Raw genomic sequence first — 22,204 nt, 5'->3', positions numbered from 1 at the left:
AGCAGTGGAATCCAGTCTCGTCAGCTGGATGTACCTGCATCTCAGAGTTGATGTTCACTCTGGATTCCACTGTTAGCCACTATCCATCTTTGCTTATCATGCGAGTGACAAATTAGATTTTACTCAAAATAGGTGATGGATTTCAGTGGGACCTATGTAAGACCCTCAATGTTGATTTCACTTGTGGTTACTATCCAATGCTGACAAAAAGTCATGACTAATGGTAAATATCAGGGTAACCAGCTGAAGAAGTAAATATGCCTATAGAGACCAGTAAATTATAGTCTGCAACATCAAAAGAAGTAAAATACTAACCCCTCACAAATAATTTATGAAAATAAGCTCTTAAAACAATCAGTCACATTCAGGTTGACCTTGATTGTCACTACGGACTGACATTATCACATGTAATTATATACAGTTGCCTAATACGGATTAATCCACTGTAGTCTAGCCCGATATTTTGTAGGAAAAGTATGAATGCCGGCAAATTTATGGCTTGAGATGAAATCTTCAGTTAATTTCACATTAAAATACACAGCTTTCACCCACTAGCGAACAGAATAATAACGGAAATTCCTAGGTATGACAGATTCAAGGCACACGACAATGCTAGAGGTTACCTCAGTTACATTATTTGGCGAGAACTAAACACTTCTGACTGAACATTTGCTTCATCCTGACTTGCGTAACTCGTAAACAGTGCACTCTCAAGTAATCACACCTGGAACTTAAGCATGTTGCCTGTTTTGATTTATAGATATAAGATTATATTTCAAAACTGATTAAGAATTCCAAATTAAAACTAGAGTATTAGGCCAAATACGAGATGTGTGTTTGACATACTTCTTACTTAATTTGTGTATCAAAGTGAATTTTAGGAAGACTGATTCTCATTTGTTATCAACATATCTGATATATGAACGAATTTATTTGTTTAAATAACACGTTCCATTACTTTTACTTGTACATTTGAAAATTAATTATTTATCCTAAAATATATTTCACTAGTCAATGACAACCGCGAACAGAGTCAGATAAATATAAGTTAATGAGTACAGAACAGTTGCAGATTGTCAAATGATAACATCTTGCCTATGCTATAATTTAAAAGTACATTTGCGGACGATTCTAATATTTGGTGAATTTAGAATAAATATTCAAAGATAAATTGTGTCCACAGTGTGTAAGACAAAGAGAGAAGCCAAAAATTGATGAACAGCCAAGAAAAATAGGAATATTTTGAAGTTATTTACAATTATTGTACAAGATAAATTCTCAAGTAAATTAAATCATTCGGCTGAGAAAATATAAAAAAACCAATGCATACTATGAAACGTAATAATTTTACACAATTCCCATAAATTATGAAACAGGTTAAGCGATCCTATGGAGAAAAGAAATCTATTTATGTATTTCGAATGAAAAATAAATAGATTTGTGAAATTAGTACAACACTTAAATAAATTTCTTCAGAGAAATTCCACAAAAGTTATTTAAAGTCCAAAAAAAACAAGTGAATATGAACATCGACAAGAATGAATTAAAATTGAAGGTTAAGTAAAAACGAAATTACCATTAGAATTAATTATATACACAGATTCAAATAACTCTATAAATTTCAATGCGTGACTGCATATTCACACGAAAAGCACAATATAATACAGTATAGTTATCATAAAATTATCCGTCAGCATAATGTACATTGGGAAAACTACCCCCTAATCTATTGACGATAATTGTTAATTTGAACTAAAAATGTCGACTAGTCATTCATTTATCGATCCATCGACATATGACACATTGTGGGGATGTTTCGATATTTTGGAAAGAATCTCATCATCTTGAAAACATGCAACTTTCAGTAATGTGTAAGTTTATCTATTTAGAAATTTGCTGATAAAACTTAATCTACATCACATAATTTTTAATTACTAAATAATGTGTAAATATTATGCAAAAGTCAACATGGAGAAATTTTTTTACAATGAATTGATCGGTCGTTAATCTATAAAATACGCACAATTACGAACATTGTACCAAGTTTATTTAAATACTTATAACACTAAACATTAAATTTTAAACCAACATTGTGAATCAAAAAAAAAATAATTTTAGTCTGATTGTTTTTATTTAAAAACATTGTGGTCTAGAGATTGGGTGTTCGCGCGCGAGACCGAAGGTCCTCGGGTCGAGCCCCTCGAGCGAGATCGTACCTGCGCACCGCTGAGGAGTCCAGTACAAGGACGCAACGGTCGTCCAGTGCTCCCAGGTATCCACAGGTAGTCTAGATTAAATTGACTCATGAATTCAACTATTAGCAAAGAACTTTTTCACAGCATACTCTGAAATATTCATGATTATACAATGACACATATACACGGATACATTCACACCAATTCATATACATATGCATAAAATTTCCTTTGAAATAATTCATCAGAGATTATATACACTTAACTACTCAGTTATATCGAAATTAAACTAATGGTTGTAATTTTTTGCTCATTATCCAAAAAGGAGTTGGGTTTACTGACTACATTAAAATTCAGTCACTCAGAATTAATTTTAAAGTGATGCCTACACTTTTTTCATGAGATTACCTTAAAAATCTGACTACATGTAATCGCGTTTACAAATAAATAGCTTATAATTATGAATTATTCTAACCGAATAGAATCGATTGGAGATAAGAAAAAAACAGATGGATTAGTAGGCTATTAAATCGAAGCAATCTATTCCATTTTGTAAATTTCGATAGTATAACGGAAAGATGGAACGAACCCGAAAAATTTGACGTATTTATGCCATACATTTAGACAATATGGTTACACATACTCATACATCCTACAGGTGACGTTTTTATTTTTTAGACGTTGAAAGACTTTTCATTCCACTTTACAAATTTTTCATCGTCATTCTTACAATGAAATCAGTGGTTTCTAAAACAGTGTGTTAACTATATGACCACAAATTTTGAGATACATGTTAAACAATCTCTTATTTTCACATATTTCTAACTATTCCTGTACGTTTCTATGAATAGGCGTCAGGAGTTTTAGACGTCGGTGAATTAATCCCAGTCCAAGATTAGAACAAAGTGCTTTTACAGACACAAATGAAAGCTCAAATTTTTTAATATTTAAGGTTTCTTTAAACTTATGAATAAACACTGGGCAATCGTTAATACATACTTACTTAAGCCTGTTACCCCCCGTGTGGGAGCATAAGCCGACCACCGGCATTCTGGATCCAACTCTGTCCTGAGCGATCCCTTCCAGTTCTTCCCAATGGATATTCCCACCTTTGATGTCTGCTTCCAATTCTCTGCGCAGTGTGTTCTTTGTATAGGTCATCTGAGACACCCGAGTCTTCTAATTGATTCTGAGATGTTCATTGTGTTCCGTGCATTCCCTCAGATGTCGAGGTCTCCATAATCCAGTCAACCACCAGAAGAAAGAGAAAGGGAAGGAGTAAGAAACCTTGTATGACTCCGATCCTCACTTGGAATGCATCTATCAGCTGTCCTCCATGCACCACTTTGTAGTGTAGTCCGTCGTATGATGTGCGGATGATGTTGATGATTTTCTCAGGTTCACCATAGTATCGAAGAAGTTCCCATAAGGTCCTCTTATCCACACTGTCAGACACCTTCTCATGACCAAGGAAGTTGATGTATAGTGACGAGTTCCATTGAATTGATTTTTCAACGATGATCCGTAGTGTCGCGACCTGGTCTGTGCATGACCGATCCTTAAGGAATCCAGCCTATTGGTCTCGAAGTTGGACGTCTACTGAGTCTTTCATCCGGTTCAGCAACACTCTGTTTGAAACCTTTCCTGGTACCGATAGTAGTGTGATTCCTCTGTAGTTCTCACGTCTTCTCAGATCTCCTTTCTGTGGTATCTTGATGAGGTGTACTTCTTTCTAGTTTGTCAGTGGCACTTATTCTCCCTCCCAAATCTTCCTGAACAGAACATGGAGCATGTTTGCAGTTGCTTCTATGCCTGAGTTCAGTGCTTCAGGTGGTATGTTCTCAGGTCCTTTTGCTTTCCCGCTTGTGATTTGTCTGATGGACATCCTGATTTCTTCAGTCGTTGGTGGAGTAGTGACATCTATAGGAAGGTCTGTGTGTGCTGCTTCGATGTTCGGTTGGTTCAGTGGGGCTGGTTCATTCAAGAGTTATTCAAAGTGTTCTAGCCACCTGTTTGTTTGTTCATGAATCCCAATGATTGGCTTGCCTTCCTTGCCTTTGACCAGTCTGTCTGGCTTAATATATTTCCCTACCAGCTTCTTCGTCGTGTCATATAGTTGTTTCATATTTCCTTCTCTTGGAGCTTTTTCCATTGTCGTTGCTAGGTCTTCCATATATTTCTGTTTATCGGCTGTAATTCTCTTCTTCACTTGCTCGTTTGTTTCCGTTTATCTAGCTCGTACCTTGACTTGCTTTGTTCTTGTTCGTCTGTTTTTATAACACTGCCATTCTAAGAATAAAAACAACTAATCTGAAGGAAACATATACAAGAATATGTAGTATACTTAACGAACTGACTTTAAATGATTTAAGTAATCTGTTGGACATTTCAAGGTGTAGACAATGTGTGATTTTTATTATTTATGATAAATTTGAAGATAGCACTCGCTACCTACTGATAATATTTGAGGCACCAAGTTAAAATAAAAGGAGACACCAGACAGTTGTTTAGCTAAAAATTAGTGCTCCTGTAAATCATACATCCACTATTCTACGGGGCAATGAGCTTAGAACATTAGGCGTTGATGATGAGTACAATATTCTTGAACTCCTGAGTTAGCATACTAAAAGGTTGATATTTGCAATTTTAGTCAATCAACCATATAGAGTTACCCCTATTAAATGTAATCAGTGTTAACAACCTCATTCTTAAAAGGGATTAAAAACAGAACCGACTAGTCAGCGATAAAATAGGTTTGTTGTTCCTCACAGATGACATATGAGTACAATCAGTCAATTGCTTAAGGCATGATCAACAGAATTCGACTAGAACTACGGACCAGGAAAACATGACACGCGTCACCAATCACTGGTTAGCCAGTTGTAACTGAAAGAGGCTTGTTAAGTGTCTTGTCATATACTTCCCAATACCAATCTATTCAATTATATGTTGAACACCTCTATTCACCACTCAATATTAAACATCACAATCAGCAGTTAATCTTATTGAACAATATCTGATCAATAACAAATTCATTACAAAAATTATTCGCTTGAAGCAGATAAAAATTTATTTTAATACATCTTTAGCTTTCATGTGCTGAGCGTTCTTTTGAGTATGATATTGATATATACGCGTTCTATGTCCAGGAAAAACTAGCTACCTGTGTGAGAAAACCAAGAGTGAGTAGAAAAATATGTTGGCTAACTGAATGGAAATATATATTCACAAAATCATTCATCAATATAGCTTTACATACCTTTAGAAAATTAGGCCGGAGTTTCAACCAGAAGCGTATGTCTGTTTACCACAGAAAATTAGGACCATGCCTAACCAATAGCATACAAGTGTTAGCGTTTTTCATTTATCATTTGTCAATGAACTTAAATATCTGGTTGGAATAGCCTACCGATTCTGTAAATACCTATACATTAATAACTTTTTTCATATTCTTAAAAGATTGAGTTGTAATAGCAAATAAAAATTATCTAGAATGCTTGGTTCTTAATTAATATCTTTATCTCAATTTTAGTAAACAATAAAATTAGATCCATCAAAATTTTCGATTAGAGTTTGTAATTTTTAGTTGTGGATTTTTAGGACTGTAAAGTGATCAGTCTCTTTTGTTATATATGTACCCTGAGCCTTTAATCACAAGTTTCACAGTATATGATATGTAACTAGCGGTGGAATTTAGTGTCTATTTTTCTGCCTGTTTTGGACTTGTCAAACTCTCTTAATTGACTACTTACCAGTTGAATAAGTTAGTAACCATTCGCGCTCAGTGACTTAGTGGATACTGTATTGAAGTTTGAAGTGACAGATTTTGAATTTAAGTTTTTATGCAAGCATTACCAATTTGATACAGGTTCATAAAGTTGAAGAATAGGAAATAGGATGAAATGAACGTTCTCGATTTCCCTGTTAGCCACTTACGATTTGACCACAATGTAGACATTTATGTTTCATGTATTTTAAGGCATTGCTTAATTTGACAATGAAATAGTTAAACTTGGGTGATACAAATAATAAAATTAGTTTATAAAATCACAAGTTTTTTTACTGGATCAGTGGATGGAAGTTTAGTTTTATATCAACAATGTTCAAGGTCAGAAATAACATACAGATCCCAGTATCGCGAATGCATTATCTTTTAGAGTACCTTTCAATATTAATTACTCTTCATTTGTCTTTCGTCATAAAATCCATATCCTTTTGAGTTATAATGATTCCTTTATTCTGTAGAATATTTAAATTTAAAAACTATGAATAATGGAATATAAAGACAGTAATTATCACACTGTTGTTAGTATTCACTAACGATAAATCCCAAATTAGTATACAACAGGTATCTGTTGCTTCCTGATATTCAACAGTTCTTCAGATGGTGTTAGTCTTCGAAAAAGATAAAATTCTCAGAGAATTAATATTTTGGCAAGTCCCCTACTTTAAATTAATGAGACATTTTGAAAAAAAGATGTATAATTATCTATTTTTTATCCATTCAGTGTGAAAGAGCTGATGAAGCTAAGATACATGATGGGAAGTTTATTTAGCTTACACGGTTAATTAGTTCACGTTGATAATATTAAGAGTTTAAATAATCAAGTGAACAGAAAACTGTAATTTAACAAAATCATATTATTAAATTATTTCACTTTACACTTCATAAACTGCCAGCTAGTTTTGATAATGGAACAAAAACCACTCTGTTAAATACATTACAGTCACACTGGTATATTATGATTATTAGCCCCGTAGTTCATATTCGTGATAGTATAAATCATTAAGCTCGTAGATCTGAAAACTGTCAGGCAATTTTACACATTTAAAATAGTTTGAGCGAGATTATTTTCTTTAATAAATAGTAGATTATTAGTGTAAGGGGTTCATAGTTTAGATCACTAATTGACATCAATGAGATAACTTCTGAAAACCAAAAGAGCACTGGACACCTGTTTCATCATACTTTAAAACCCCTCAGCAATGCATCGAGAGTCTCACAACAGAACGAAACATATGTTCTGTTCTTCTTAGTTTTTAGTAACCATATAATAAAGGTTAATTCATGGTTTAAACCATAAAATAGTTATAATTCATTTTGTATTGGTTGTTTGAATCTTCTCATTGATGATTAGAACTGCATTTAGACCAAAACTTCACCCCATTGCACAAGCTAATGGCTATCTGGACTCAGTAGCTAAACAGATAACACGATGGCGTTTGAGGCTAACGGTATTGGGCTCGAGTCACGGAATGAACATCAACTTTGGAATGCAGGCACATCCAGATGACAAGTCTCAAATAGGAAGAAACGCACTTTCTGAATTCCACCGCTATTCATCATCCATCTCTGTTCATAACATAGTTGTTTTTACTTGAACTCTGAAGTAAAATATAATGGAAAAGCTCTCAAAAAAATTTCTATCCTACAAGCAAGCTGTTCTTAGACAAGCTTTTAATTTGTGTATTTATTTATTCTATCTAAACTAGCAGACAAATATAAAGAATTACCATATGTACGTACAGAGGATATGACAGGCAATATGGAAGCTTTTCTGAATGCATATGGTGATCCAAATCAAACTGTGCAGTTTGCCGGTAAGCTTTCTAAAAAAACAATATTCATACTGTCTGTAAATGTATCATATACTCTAGATAACATGAAGCATGAGTATACACAACTGTAAATAAGTGTGAACTAATGAGAAAAAATAGTGCAAACTGAGGTAACTAATCGGAAAATCAAATTAATTGACAAGTATTTCACATCGTGATCAGAAGGTATGTAGAAATCACTAAATCTGAAACAGCTTCTTCCTCATGGGTTGAATCTAATTAAATTCTCAATGTGAAGCTATATCCCGTCGAATTAAATTTATTTAGACTGAGATGGTTTCCTATGAAGAATTTAAGATATAGGTCTTTCTATATTATGATTTCACTAAAACTTGGTACGGGCAATCTATCGAATCTAGACATAGTTCCCTGTAAGGTATCGTACTCGTAGAAAGATAATAATGTCCTGAGTGAAGTTATGGATGTACAGGGTTGAGAAGTCATAAATTAAAATCAAGTAACCGTTCAGTGCTCACAATGTTTTGGAAACATTCGCATGCATTATCAGTCAGTCAGTGATGAAAAACTTTGCTCTACATTACGAATTGACTGAAGATGTGTAAAAAAATTATCGGATATTCAATAAATAATTAAATTGGTCTGTAAAAAGTACAAACTAGAACTTAAACCAAACTTCACAAAAACCCCTTCAACAAAACTATAATAATCAGCTCACTAGTGACTTAATTCAGGATAAGTTCCTGAAGTTCTAGTGTAAAGTTGTGACTGGTAGAGTTCAAACATTTTGGAAGTAAAACATTTATTGTATAGTCATAGAACTTTAAATTTACTGTTGTTGGAATTGTGTCATTTCTTAGCCGTCAGCTAGTTCTAAGGGTCAGATTTTTTCAAAAGACCTAGAAGTCATGGGTTCAATCTCTGGCAGGGTTAAGGGGAGTACACTTTGGAAGATTTTCATATTAGGATAAAACAATAGTCTAGTTCTGCCTAGTTTAACATGATTCCTTAAATCATACCAATACTCTACAACTACTGTGGTGAACAAGAACACAGGAAGGGACAACCAGATGTATTTGAATAGAAAATTATGGAACGTCTTAGTAGAATCTGAAAACCATACAGTCAATAGCTCATTTGCAAGATGTCAATCAATCGTCTCAAATTTGATTGTTCTTTCATTTTCACACCAATCATCCTCTGCTCTCGTTCTTTTTTCGATCTTCTTAATCTTCTGCCGCCAGACATTTCACTTTCGACGATGGTACGTACTACTCATATCTGTTGACATCAGTAGTACACACTACATTACAACTTACAAATAGCATAGTTAGAACTTTAATTATTGTCTAAAATAGAAATATTCAAAATTAAATTAACGGTGGATTGTAATACCAAAGCAAACAGTATGAATTTTGACTGGCATATTGATATATACATAAACGGAAACTCTATAAATTGTCTATGGATAGCCTTCATATATAAATACGACAAAAAGTTACAAGAATCTCATGTATTGTACTTATTGATTAGATCTGCTTTAATTTATTTGTGTTAAATTATTTTATCATTTGACTAAATCTCATTTCAGTAATACAGGCTTTGATTGACGTTATTATGAAACAGTCTAAATAAGATTCAGAAAGTAATTTAATTGTTATATTTTTTTAAAAAATAAAAATTATTACATTTCACAAACTAATTCACTGAATATAATTAGAAATTTGGAAACAAAAATCATGAGCTTGAAGTATACAAAAGGCTAAAAATATTTAGAAACGGTCTCATTTTGATATTACTATGGATATTGTCTTTGATAAGATGTTAGTTGATTGAAGGCAGGCAATAGTAAACCATAGACCCATGTTTTTGGCTATTTAGCACTTTTCAGTAAGGTGTGTCTATATTCTCGAAGAAATTGGTGTTGCGTGCTGGATTCAATCTCGTGTCACCCAGATTCATCATTGAAGACGTTACTACAGAGCTATTTGTAACACGATTGGCCTTCTATAGGACTAAGATATTTGTAGTCCATCGATTAGCACTGGTTATTACTCAATGAGTAACTAATTGTACATATAATTTCTTTGTGTTTAACGATGAGTAATGTACAGATGAGTGTTTATCATTGATTACATCAAATATATCTGTTATAGGCTTATTAAAATTACTAGCCCCGTCTCAAAACTTTTAATTTTGTTATGGGAAAACATATTTGATGTAGAAAGTGTTATGTATTTGTGCTATACACTAATAAAAATTTCTTCATACGTAGACTTGTCAAGCCATCTACATATGAGAACCAAATGAAGGTTAACTAAATAGTTCAATAAATATAAAGTGATAATTGGAAATCAGGGAAAGAAAAAATACCATATTATATGGGAAGAATAAGAAGTTGACACATTGCCATAGAAATTAGAATGCATTAAACATTACCAGAGTAAATATGCAGCATTACTCAAATCCATTCCGCCTTTTCATCACACTATTGAAAGATATTCTTACTTGTTGTAGAAAAAGTTACTATCCAGTTCCAATCTAAGTTCTAATGCGAACTAGTAAGTACCATGAAGATATATCGTTCTAGTTTCGGATTCGTCAGAATTGTGCACATACAATAACAAATGGGACTAAACACAAAACTGATAAGTCAGTTTTCAATGATCTACATTTATAATTTCAAGCAATTCATCTTACGACGCGGCGATCTTTCACATTCCTCAATACAAACTGTCTTGACCTGGGATGATCCAACTTCACTAGTAATGAGTTTTTAACAAAACATTTTCGACAAATCTTAAAGTCACTAGACACTTGAAGATATAGGGATATTGTCTAATCGATTAGTATGTAGAAATCCGCCCAACTTGATGTTTTACATTATGAAGTAACATCTTATCTGACTAATGGATTTAAATTTATTGATTTCAAAGAATCAAACTCTTATTAAGTCCCATCCGATTGATGCTCATTTGTGTACACTTTTGAGAGGTAGTAAATTAGGACGAAACTACTATTTAATCGACCTAAGTTTGACTTAAAATAACTACAAATTATTTAATTTAATTAAAATTTTAAACGTCGACCTTCTGATTGTATATAAATTATTTTCATAAATCTCGTAAGTGGTTGAATGATATTTAAAATTAAATTAATATGGATGAAAATATAAATTCAATCTATTTTAATTATTCCTTTATCACTAATAACTCCAACAAATCTCAAATATTTTTATTTTTTGATAAAGGCTCACTATATATGTGAATAAAGTAGTATTGAGTAACTTGAAAGATTTCACACGATAACTATGTGATGTAAAGAACAAAAAATTAACATAAACTAAAGAATATATAAATATGAACTAGCAAAAACTTTCTAAATATTAGAGAGATGATATTGACTTTTTTATTAGAATAACGATAGTACCATGAGATAAAAGTATGTGGATACTCCCCCCTAATATCATGAGGCGAAGATAGTTGCTTATTAGTGCACTTCTTTCATTTATCAAGTGTAAGATTTAAAAAAGTTTTTACAGTGATTTAAACAAAGGAGATAAAATATTGAAATTATGTCAAGATTTATCAAGCGGTAATATACTTACTTAGTCACTTGGTATTTGGCCATCTTATAACACATTCTGATGTACATCTAACTATATAGATTTAAGTACACACAAACATATCTAAAATTCAAATGAGATACTACAACTGATAACCAATGGATATAATCAGCAAAGATGGATGATGAATAGCGGTGGAATTCAGAAAGTGCGTTTCTTCCTATTTGAGACTTGTCATCTGGATGTGCCTGCATTCCAAAGTTGATGTTCATTCCGTGACTCGAGCCCAATACCGTTAGCCTCAAACGCCATCGTGTTATCTGTTTAGCTACTGAGTCCAGATAGCCAGGTACATCCAGCTGACAAGTCCCAAATAGAACGAAACGCACGTTCTGGATTCCTCTGCTAGACTCGATCCATCTTTGCTTATAATGTTTTTGGTTTAATGAGAATATGGAGGCAGTCCACACAGAATGCACATATGCCAATAAGAGACTAGTCAATTGCAGTCCTAAACATCAATGGAAAGATTAAAACAAATAATACAAAAATGCTCTAGACATAATGTTCATATTTATTTATAATATCATGTCAGCCAAAAATGTTATTTCACTTTTTAAAAAATAATTTAACTAAATTAATAATTTTTTATTACCATTTAAAAACATGCCATCATTTGTATATATGTCATCTTCAACTACCGAATATTCCAGAAAAAAATACACATAGAATGCAAGTCAATTAGTTTAATTTCTCATAACAAACTCAATGGGCAGAATTCGATTAGCACTGAGAACTAAATAATATAACATCGACTGCTTCTAAGATATTAATAATACAAAATTGATCAAGTGCTCCCACTTTTATCGATACACACCATATAAATCAACAAGAAAGTTGATGAGGATATGGAATATAGTTGAACATTTACATTTGTCCAGCATTTTTAAAACAAAATTTGGTTATTTTAGTAAAACTTCAGTTACAGTATATTTTTTACAGTAGATACTATAACAATACTATAGAACTTATATCCCATATATATATTTCATCATTATTTTTAAACTAAGCCGTTTTAAAAAGGTAGCATTGCATCCAATGAACTAGACAACTGAAACATGAAACCTTCAATGACTTGATAGATGTCATTATTATAAACCTGAAAGGGAACTAATCAGTCTAAAGAGCTTCTGCTGTCTTATACTTGCTGATTAAAAACACGTTACAAAACATTAGACAGAATCTCGACTCTAATTTGTTTGATTTCACGTCTACTACTTCCCTATAAACTCCGGCTGTAGCTCTTCTAGAGACACCGCCAGTCCCAAGCTCGAATAAAGGAGGAGGGTTGGGTGTGGGGTCAGCAACCACATCACATAGAAAAAAATCGTTGCTAAAATACCGCTTAGCAGATCAAACAGTTTAAACCATTTACAGTCTGTCCTCCGAGTTGAAGGAAGAAATATGACGCCTCATGATGAAAACCGAAACTCTTCGGAAGTCACGAGAACGATGCTCCTAATAACAACCATAGCAACAATTAATATAGGTATATGGAGTGCCCGGACAATGTCGGAGACCTGAAGGACTAATCAAATAGCCTTGGAAATGAGTAGATACAACTAGACGGTGCTCAGAATAAATGAAATCCAATGGACCCAAGTTGGACAGAAAAGGTTAGATTCAGGGTAGATGCTGCTGTACTCCGTTCACTAAGAGAAAAATGATCCACACACTCAGGGAGTTGAATGTTATCCAATGTTATGCACTCACAAATGATAGCAATGACGACGATAAAGATCAGTTTTACGAGAGGCTGAAATCAATCACAGCGAAGTGCTCAAGAAATGACCCCACCATCCTAATGAGAGACCTAAATGTTAAAGTCGGAATGAACAACTTCGGGAATGAAAATATCATGGACTGAGAGAAAGAAACGAAAACAGGGAGAGATTCGCAGATTTATGTACATTTAAAAAATTGGTTATAGGCGGCACAATGTTCTCACACAAACTCATAAACTAAGCTAAACGAGTCTCCCTGAATCACACCACGAAGAACCAGAAAGATCATATTTGTAGCAATAAAAAAATCAGGAGGACAATGAAAGACATGACAAGGAGCATTACAGCCAACAAGTAGAAATATGTGGAAGACCTAGCAACGACAATGGAAAAAGCTCCAAGAGAAGGAAATATGAAACAACTATATGACACGACGAAGAAGCTGGTAGGGAAATATATTAAGCCAGACAGACTGGTCAAAGGCAAGGAAGGCAAGCCAATCATTGGGATTCATGAACAAACAAACAGGTGGCTAGAACACTTTGAATAACTCTTGAATGAACCAGCCCCACTGAACCAACCGAACATCGAAGCAGCACACACAGACCTTCCTATAGATGTCACTACTCCACCAACGACTGAAGAAATCAGGATGTCCATCAGACAAATCACAAGCGGGAAAGCAAAAGGACCTGAGAACATACCACCTGAAGCACTGAACTCAGGCATAGAAGCAACTGCAAACATGCTCCATGTTCTGTTCAGGAAGATTTGGGAGGGAGAATAAGTGCCACTGACAAACTAGAAAGAAGTACACCTCATCAAGATACCACAGAAAGGAGATCTGAGAAGACGTGAGAACTACAGAGGAATCACACTACTATCGGTACCAGGAAAGGTTTCAAACAGAGTGTTGCTGAACCGGATGAAAGACTCAGTAGACGTCCAACTTCGAGACCAATAGGCTGGATTCCTTAAGGATCGGTCATGCACAGACCAGGTCGCGACACTACGGATCATCGTTGAAAAATCAATTCAATGGAACTCGTCACTATACATCAACTTCCTTGGTCATGAGAAGGTGTCTGACAGTGTGGATAAGAGGACCTTATGGGAACTTCTTCGATACTATGGTGAACCTGAGAAAATCATCAACATCATCCGCACATCATACGACGGACTACACTACAAAGTGGTGCATGGAGGACAGCTGATAGATGCATTCCAAGTGAGGATCGGAGTCATACAAGGTTTCTTACTCCTTCCCTTTCTCTTTCTTCTGGTGGTTGACTGGATTATGGAGACCTCGACATCTGAGGGAATGCACGGAACACAATGAACATCTCAGAATCAATTAGAAGACTCGGGTGTCTCAGATCACTTAGCCCCTTATCCTATACACACGAACGAATACAGACAAATATAACTAATGTAGCAGCAGCCTCTGCATCAATAGACCTCAACAAACACTCAAAGGAAAAAGCAAGATCCTCAAATATAACACGGAGAACATTAACTCAATCATACCTGATGGAGAAACTCTCGAAGAGGTGGGATTTTTTTCGTATCTGAGATGCATCATCGATGAACAAGGAGGATCTGATGCAGGCGTAAACGCAAGGATTGGCAAAGCAAGGACAGAATTCCTACAGTTGAAGAACATATGGAACTCAAAACAACTATCAACCAACATCAAAGTCACAATCTTCAATACGAACGTCAAAACAATTTTAGCGTATGGATCTGAATCGTGGAAAACTACTACGACCATCATCAAAGAGGTATAAATATTTATAAACAGTTGTCTACGCAAGATACTCAATATCCGTTGACCGGATACTATCAGCAACAGCCTATTGTGGGAGAGAACAAAGTTCCAGCTGAAGAGGAAATTAGGAAATGACACACATTAAGGAAATCACCAAACTGCATCACGAGGAAAGTCTTAAATTGGAATCCTGAAGGGAAATGGAAAAGCAGACGGCCAAAGAACACACTGCGCCGAGAATTGGAAGCAGACATCAAAAGTGTGAATATCCATTGGGAAGAACTGGAAGGGATCGCTCAGGATAGCGTTGGATCCAGAATGCCGGTGGTCGGCTTATGCTCCCACGCGAGGGGTAACAGGCGTAAGTAAGTAAATACCTCCCTATCCTTTAGTTTCTCTAACTTGACCAGCTGGAAATCCGACCAGCACTATAAACCCTGTGTTCAGAAGTCAGTAAACTGAGTCTACTATAATTTTTTTCCAAATAGTCACCGTTAACATACAGACATACAGAAACGCACCGCACAATAAAGTGAAAACTAACAACTATACATCAAGCCGAAAATTGACTGTGAAAATGGAAGACTGTATGTAACTGACTGGCGACAAATTAGGAATAGTAAATCGGATAACCGCTGTTATGACAAATGGAATACATATACACATCGTAGTTTAGTTATTCAGTAATTGACAACAAATTTTAATTGACCATAATTCGAAAAAGCAGTTCCATCTTTAAACAATATCCACACCGTGATAACGACGCCACCTCAAATAGCTTACAATTTACCCCTGTCAATATAGGGTGTAGTGAACTGTTATCAATAGTTATCACCGTCTGGAAATGTGTTTTCTATGTAATTTTTCACATTCAACTGGTTTTCTAACACGTGTGAAGGACCATACTACTCATAAGCTCATATTACTTTAACAGCACTGAAACTCATCTGGAGATATGTGTAGCAACCTCAGATCATATCAAGTACGATATATTTGTTGTCAAAGAACAAAATTCATGTGCTGATTTCTGTAATAAATAGATGTGTCAGAATATGGCTCCATTCTTTTTATATTATAGGTATCATCATAGGGATAAATTCATATGAAACCGATATCTTTTCTGATCAATCAAGAGAACTTTAAAAATGAACAATACATTTCATATTGAACAGAACGAACTACCAAACCTAAGAGGGCTCTGTATCTTACATCAGTCTTAAGACACTTCTGTAATCTGCACTCATGTTTAGAATGAAAGTTATCTTTAGATTGAAAAATGTTTATATAGGTGTCTCAAAATTATACGGAGAAACTGTGACTTGTAGAATTGACCAGGTTGAAAGTAGTAGGTGCAACATAGTATTCATATTATTCATTGATAAATTGACCTTGTATTTAGATGAATTAGTCGCTCCAGTGAAGCAAAAAACTTAATTTGTGTATCAAACAGTATTCCAGAGAGAAAATTAATGAATTTTTATATTTAAATTCTGTGATTATTGAGAAGTTATCTTTCAAAACTATATCACTGTCAGAGTTACAACTTTTAGGTGATAAACAGACCATTACTTTTTGTATTTACTGAAGCTTCATATAAATTAGCTATCTGTCTATTAAAGAAAATATTTTTTGCTTTTAGATAGCATTGGAGACTTATTTAAATGGTTAAATAATACTATTTCATAGATTAGTAATAAAAATATATGAATAAATGAAAGGAATTAATTGCACAGGTGGAATATTCATCGATATTAGATCATTCTTTGATATGAATGATTTCATTGCGAAACGTTCATCGTCATTCGAAATACTATCTTCAGTTACCAAAGTCAACCACGATCTGAATTACCAACAAAAATAATACTATGTACATATGGAATAAATGAAATGTGGCTAGCAGAAAAATCCATGTCGCACTATTTGTCTCGGTTTGGACAAATCAGCTGCATGTATTCGCATTTCGGAGTTGAATTCCACTCCGATATTCAGTACGAATAAAATAAAATTCATATACTTCCCGCAAGTTGGTGACTCTATACCCAGTAGTTAGGTGGATATCGTGTCCGGATTTTAAGAGAAAGGTACAGTGTTCGAATCCCAGATCGAGCATCAGCTCTAGGATGTAGGTACATCCAGATGACGAGTCTCAAACAGAACAAAAAGCATGACGTAGATTTCACTGCTAGCCATATTCCGTCTATTCTATACCTCGAAGTAATCCACACAAGATGAATACAGGCCAACTAAGACTGATCAAATTTCAGTCTAAAAAATATCCACAACGGTATAATTCAAACCATTTTAAGTTAAATTAATACTATATAGTATCTATATCATGTTAGCATACTTAATACTATTGTTTCTTCTTCTTTGTATTTAGATGCTGAAGAATTCCCACCATCAGTAACAGCTGTAGGAGGTAAAACAACATATGAAAATCCACAAAATCCTTATCAACTAAGTGTACAAAGTGGAGCTCCCACAATTAATACGAATCAATCAAGTAGCAAACGTTTGAAAAAACAAACATATAGTGTAGGACGAAGATGTTCATCATCTGTAGGTAATATGACAATAGGTGGTGCAGGCTGTTTATTAGGTGGACTCAATCTACAACTACCTCAGTTAGATGCGATACAACGTATGCAAAAAATACTGGATATGCGTTTACAAAATCTTCAAGTAGGTATCTTCAAGATTTCAGTTAATTTTATATCCAACTAAATCATCCATAATAATTTTTAAAAAACTTCCTATGTTAATAATAACTATATACCCCTTCATGAATAACTTTGAGAAGTCGTGAAGTCCCGGTGAGGAGCAGTGACCAATTCACTACATGGCAGTACCAGAAACCACTTTGATAAATCATAAAACTTAGGACTTACAGTAATATTAGACAATTCAGAAATCACTGTAAAAAATAATGTACTAGATGAAAATGAAATTGAATAACTCGAATGATAATTGCCTACGAATCATGTAGAAAAATGTGAAAACAGTTCACTTATATCAACAAGCGATTTTACTTTACAGTCAAAACAGTTAGAGCATTTTAGTTTTGTCAAGTTGCAAATTTACTAGCGACACAAGTAAGCGTCACACGTTACCAGACAATCGACAAAATATCATTGATTAAAGTTCATGTCAGTTTTTTGTCAGTAGATCCAAGGTTATTCCATTCCTTTTTAGTAAATATCGTGTAGAAAGGTATCACTTCCATAATGTTTAAATCAGGATGGTCTTTTCAAGATTAAGTTCCAATCGCTCAGTCTTACTTGACTAATATGAACATAGATAAGAAAATTTTTTATACTGTCTGTCTTAAAAGACTCTGGAAATCAAAGCGACTTTCTAATCAACCAAAACATATGCAAATGCTAAACGAAAAACTCTACAAAACATGTTCAGTTTTTACATGATTTCGCTAGGCACATAGTTTGTTTCTTTCTCTTGAAATCAAATATGCTCTATACAGAAATTCATTTATAAGGCTGGTAATTATTTTTGTCCCCGAACCTTGATAAGTATGTAAACAGTATTTTATTCGTCTCCAGGTTCTTTTCAAGCTAATAGTGTTAACTCCAGTAAAATAAAGTTCATGAAGTTTTGCCAATGGACAATAATACCACCATGATACCCTATTCTTCCGAGAAACGTGTAGGCCATCCATCCGTTTGTATACACCAGAGTCCCTTGGTCTACATATTGCTTGATTATAGGAATAAAAATGAAGGGATTCTCAAAACGTTCCGTCACAAAACTGTTGGGGTGATCCAGAAAAGACAAGAAAGGCTCAGGAAAAAGTAAGAAGCATTTTATCCAATCAGCGTTCACTAGACGTTTTGCCAGAAACATCACGAAAGTGAAAAGTCACATGTAGAGTTTCTGATTGACTGATTACTATACTGCTACTATGTTTAGTAGCATTCCGGAATTTTCAAGAAAACCCAAGGACTTCTAAAATACTATAAAAACCCTATATTTTCTGTACATAAATGAATCTTTCGAGTAAAGTGCTTCTCGCATATTTATCGCCTTTCCTCTTGTGTTCAAGTTACTGTATATTTTTAGCTTGGGGGTTACGAGAATAGCTCAGGAACCGAGTATAGGGTTCAATTAACAAGACTTATTAAAAACCTATATACCAAAAGCCTACTACACTTGAATAAAAAAAGCCGCCAACCTATTCTCTTTTCAAGGTTCTCCATTTTTTCTGGTAAAAATTCACCAATTTTCAACTGCAACTACATATTTCTTTTAAAAATACTCATGACCAAGTTTAGATTAATAATCCTGTTTCGACATGGGGCTATACTCAAAGGATCAACTTGTAACTTCGATCAATAAACCTTGACTTCAATTGATTCACTAAAATAAGACATTTTCAACTCTTTATTGCATAAGATGTAAAAATTTTCACTTATTTAGTAGTCAATTTATTACATTATTATAAATGGAAAATGTACGCACATAAACACACAAATATTTATTATATATTTTCTAACATCACATAGGCTCAATCGGACCAATTAAATTATGCCTCTGGTAATGCTCGAATTAAAGAAGAAATATCTCATGTCCGTCAACTTATTAGTGAAAGTCAGAAAGCGTTATCATGTATTGTCAAGGCTGTATCACAAATGCAAGATCAAGTAAGTTCTTTTCCCCATTTGATCAAGCACAATACAACTCCATATATTTATGAGAATTAGATGTTGCTACTTATATGCAATATGAGTAGCTTTAAAAGAAACGACTAGAAAATCAGGTACTGAGTTTCGATCATATTGCTAACAAGCAAACAAAATTTTACTTAGTATCATACTATAAAAATTAGTTGTGGCTCTATTAAGTCGATTCAGTATACCACTACAATGTGTACTTTGGTTTTTAAACACCGAAATTCATCATGTAATTGATGTGTGTACATTGAATCATGAAACCTTCCATACGATCTTCAAGAATAGTACATTCATAGCAGAATTTCTTTGATTGAAACCATTTCGACATATTATATAATTTTATAACTCCTTTCGACTACATCAATATGTTATACGAAAGAATTATCTACAGCTTAAATTTAAATTCAGCCCATACCAATACCCACAATAAAGCATGAACTTTATCAGCAGCTGGACTGTAAAATCCATAATATAACAAATATTTTCAAGTATTCAAATGTGTACAAGGATTCAGACAATATAAAAAGAATAAAAGTCGTCCTAGTTTTTCTGAGTTAGCATTTGTGATTATTAGAGTGATATTCAAAGCAATTCGAATGAAACATATACTAATACGATTGTATAGTTTACATCATACACTGACTTTAGTTTGAGAAACATTGAAGACCAAGAACCACTATAAAGCCTTTACTTCCTAGTGAGGTACTTCCTCAGAGGTGAGCATACTCCGTTGCATCAGAAGTGATACCCAGAACTTGTTCAGTGCTTCCTGACTTTCTTTAGTTGTCTGAGTAATGTCAGTTATTGATGTAAACTAAGTCAACAATCTACGCAAACCCCTAAAACTTGAATAATGGTCTAGTACGGTAGCACCTTAGGTAAAGGTCGACTGAGATTTTAAACTGAGATATCTGGGAAATAATGCTACGTACTCGGGGTTAAAATCAACATCAATGTTGACCATTCATTGAAAGCAGTATTAAGAAGGTAAGAGCGGGACACAACATAATTTGATCAAATAACTGAACAATGATTTTTGCTCAGGATCAAGAAAGTGGAGACTGATAGTTAGTTACATGAATAGTTGAGCAAATTGATATGCTTTGATTTAAAAGTTGAATACGCTTTAAGCAGACTACCCTGAATAAAGAACATAAATAAATGCTTTAATCTCAAATAAGGCAAAACTCAACGGCACTGATCAGACAAACAACTATCGTATATAAATATATTTATAATAGCCAAGCAGGAAATCAAAAATAAACAACCTAAAAAATTTAGAGACCAATAAGAGAGACAAGTTATACATACAAACAAGAATAAGAGATAGCTTCGGGAAAATCGAGTGGAAACGTCGCATATCTTAAGTTCTGAAAAATAAATTATGAAATAATGACTATCGAGATTTGATATCAAGGATATGATCACACTCAACAAAGGTATATGCTTAAAAATAGAGGAATATCGTAACCATAAACTTGTTCTTAGGTTTCAATAAGTCGATCTATTTGACGATTAAAAATTACTAAATTAAACAAAATTTAATATAAATCCACTTAATATTTAACTTACAAATTCAATATATATTCATGATCATTTTGTTTTACATTAATTTGGACTAGATTAATTTTACTAATAACTCTTGCTTAGGTGGTGCAGCTGAATACTAACATGGAACAATGGATATTAGCTCAAGCTAGTGGACGTGAAATTCGTACTGTTTTCATGGAAGAACGAAAATCTAGTACAAAATCACGTGACCGACATCGTCGTGATCGTAGAGAAAGAGACCGTGAATGGGATTCTTTTGTACGTGAAGCATAAACCTATATATATATATATATCCCTTTTTTCAAACAAACACATAAGTCCATAAAGTCAATTCATTACATAAAATATATTAATCATTACTATTCACTATCTTCTCGCTCCAATTGAATTTAGAAAACAATATTTACTTCAATTGATAAAAATAATCAAAATTAGCAGCCAAGAAGCATGACAAAAGTAGACTGTTAGAAATATTTAAAAAAATATATGAGAGAGATTCAGTGTAAAATTTCAATCTTGATTTGTGATGCCCCAAAGCAACAATGAACATATTTAAAAATTAAATTTTGCTTTATTATTATGAAAAATAATTAAGTAATGTAATCAATTTTTTTCAGAATGAATATACTGCAGTAATGTGAAAAAACTTGCCTTATCGTCTTCGGTTTATTTTCAAAATGTTTATTTATTTCCATCGAGTAGAAAATACATAGGATATGAGCAAGATACTAGCTGGGTAAAAATGGTAAATTGACTGGTGATGTAGCGAACCTTTATCAATCGATTGAGGTGGTTAGCGTGAGGATTATGTATGTCCAACCGACGCTTACCTTGACGAAGGATGTTTGCTGATGTAAGAATAGGTTGAAAGAAAGCTAGGGCGCCTAAATTTAGATGTGATATCACTCCATAAATTGATTGTCTGTTGGACTTAGCCCACTGATACGTCCAGTGTATCTAGTTGAAGTCTATGGGTTTATTATGGCTAATGCTTGAAAACTATGTGTCATGGGTGTCTTTAGTTAGATATTATCCTGTCAAATCTCTATTGCATTAAATTCACAGAAATTTTAAGTAAA

The 22,204-nt window shown here is 33.8% G+C and overlaps 1 protein-coding gene across 1 annotated transcript in view; it reads left to right on the top strand.

Annotated features, from left to right (window-relative positions):
- The window catches only part of Smp_169150 (transient receptor potential channel,putative), a gene marked incomplete at both ends in the record, with an annotated part of 100,970 nt that extends 79,572 nt beyond the window's left edge, over window positions 1-21,398 (top strand). Inside the window, 4 exons of the mRNA XM_018793843.1 lie at window positions 7,692-7,796; window positions 17,270-17,571; window positions 19,407-19,544; window positions 21,225-21,398. Of these exons, the coding sequence (XP_018647121.1) occupies window positions 7,692-7,796; window positions 17,270-17,571; window positions 19,407-19,544; window positions 21,225-21,398 (719 nt within the window). The remainder of the gene's footprint in view (window positions 1-7,691; window positions 7,797-17,269; window positions 17,572-19,406; window positions 19,545-21,224) is intronic.
- Between the last annotated feature and the right edge of the window lie 806 nt (window positions 21,399-22,204).

Source organism: Schistosoma mansoni (assembly GCF_000237925.1).
Source record: "Schistosoma mansoni, WGS project CABG00000000 data, supercontig 0196, strain Puerto Rico, whole genome shotgun sequence".
Taxonomy (NCBI): domain Eukaryota; kingdom Metazoa; phylum Platyhelminthes; class Trematoda; order Strigeidida; family Schistosomatidae; genus Schistosoma; species Schistosoma mansoni.
The sequence above is the reverse complement of the archived record's forward strand: the minus strand, read 5'-3'. Positions and strand labels throughout refer to the sequence as shown.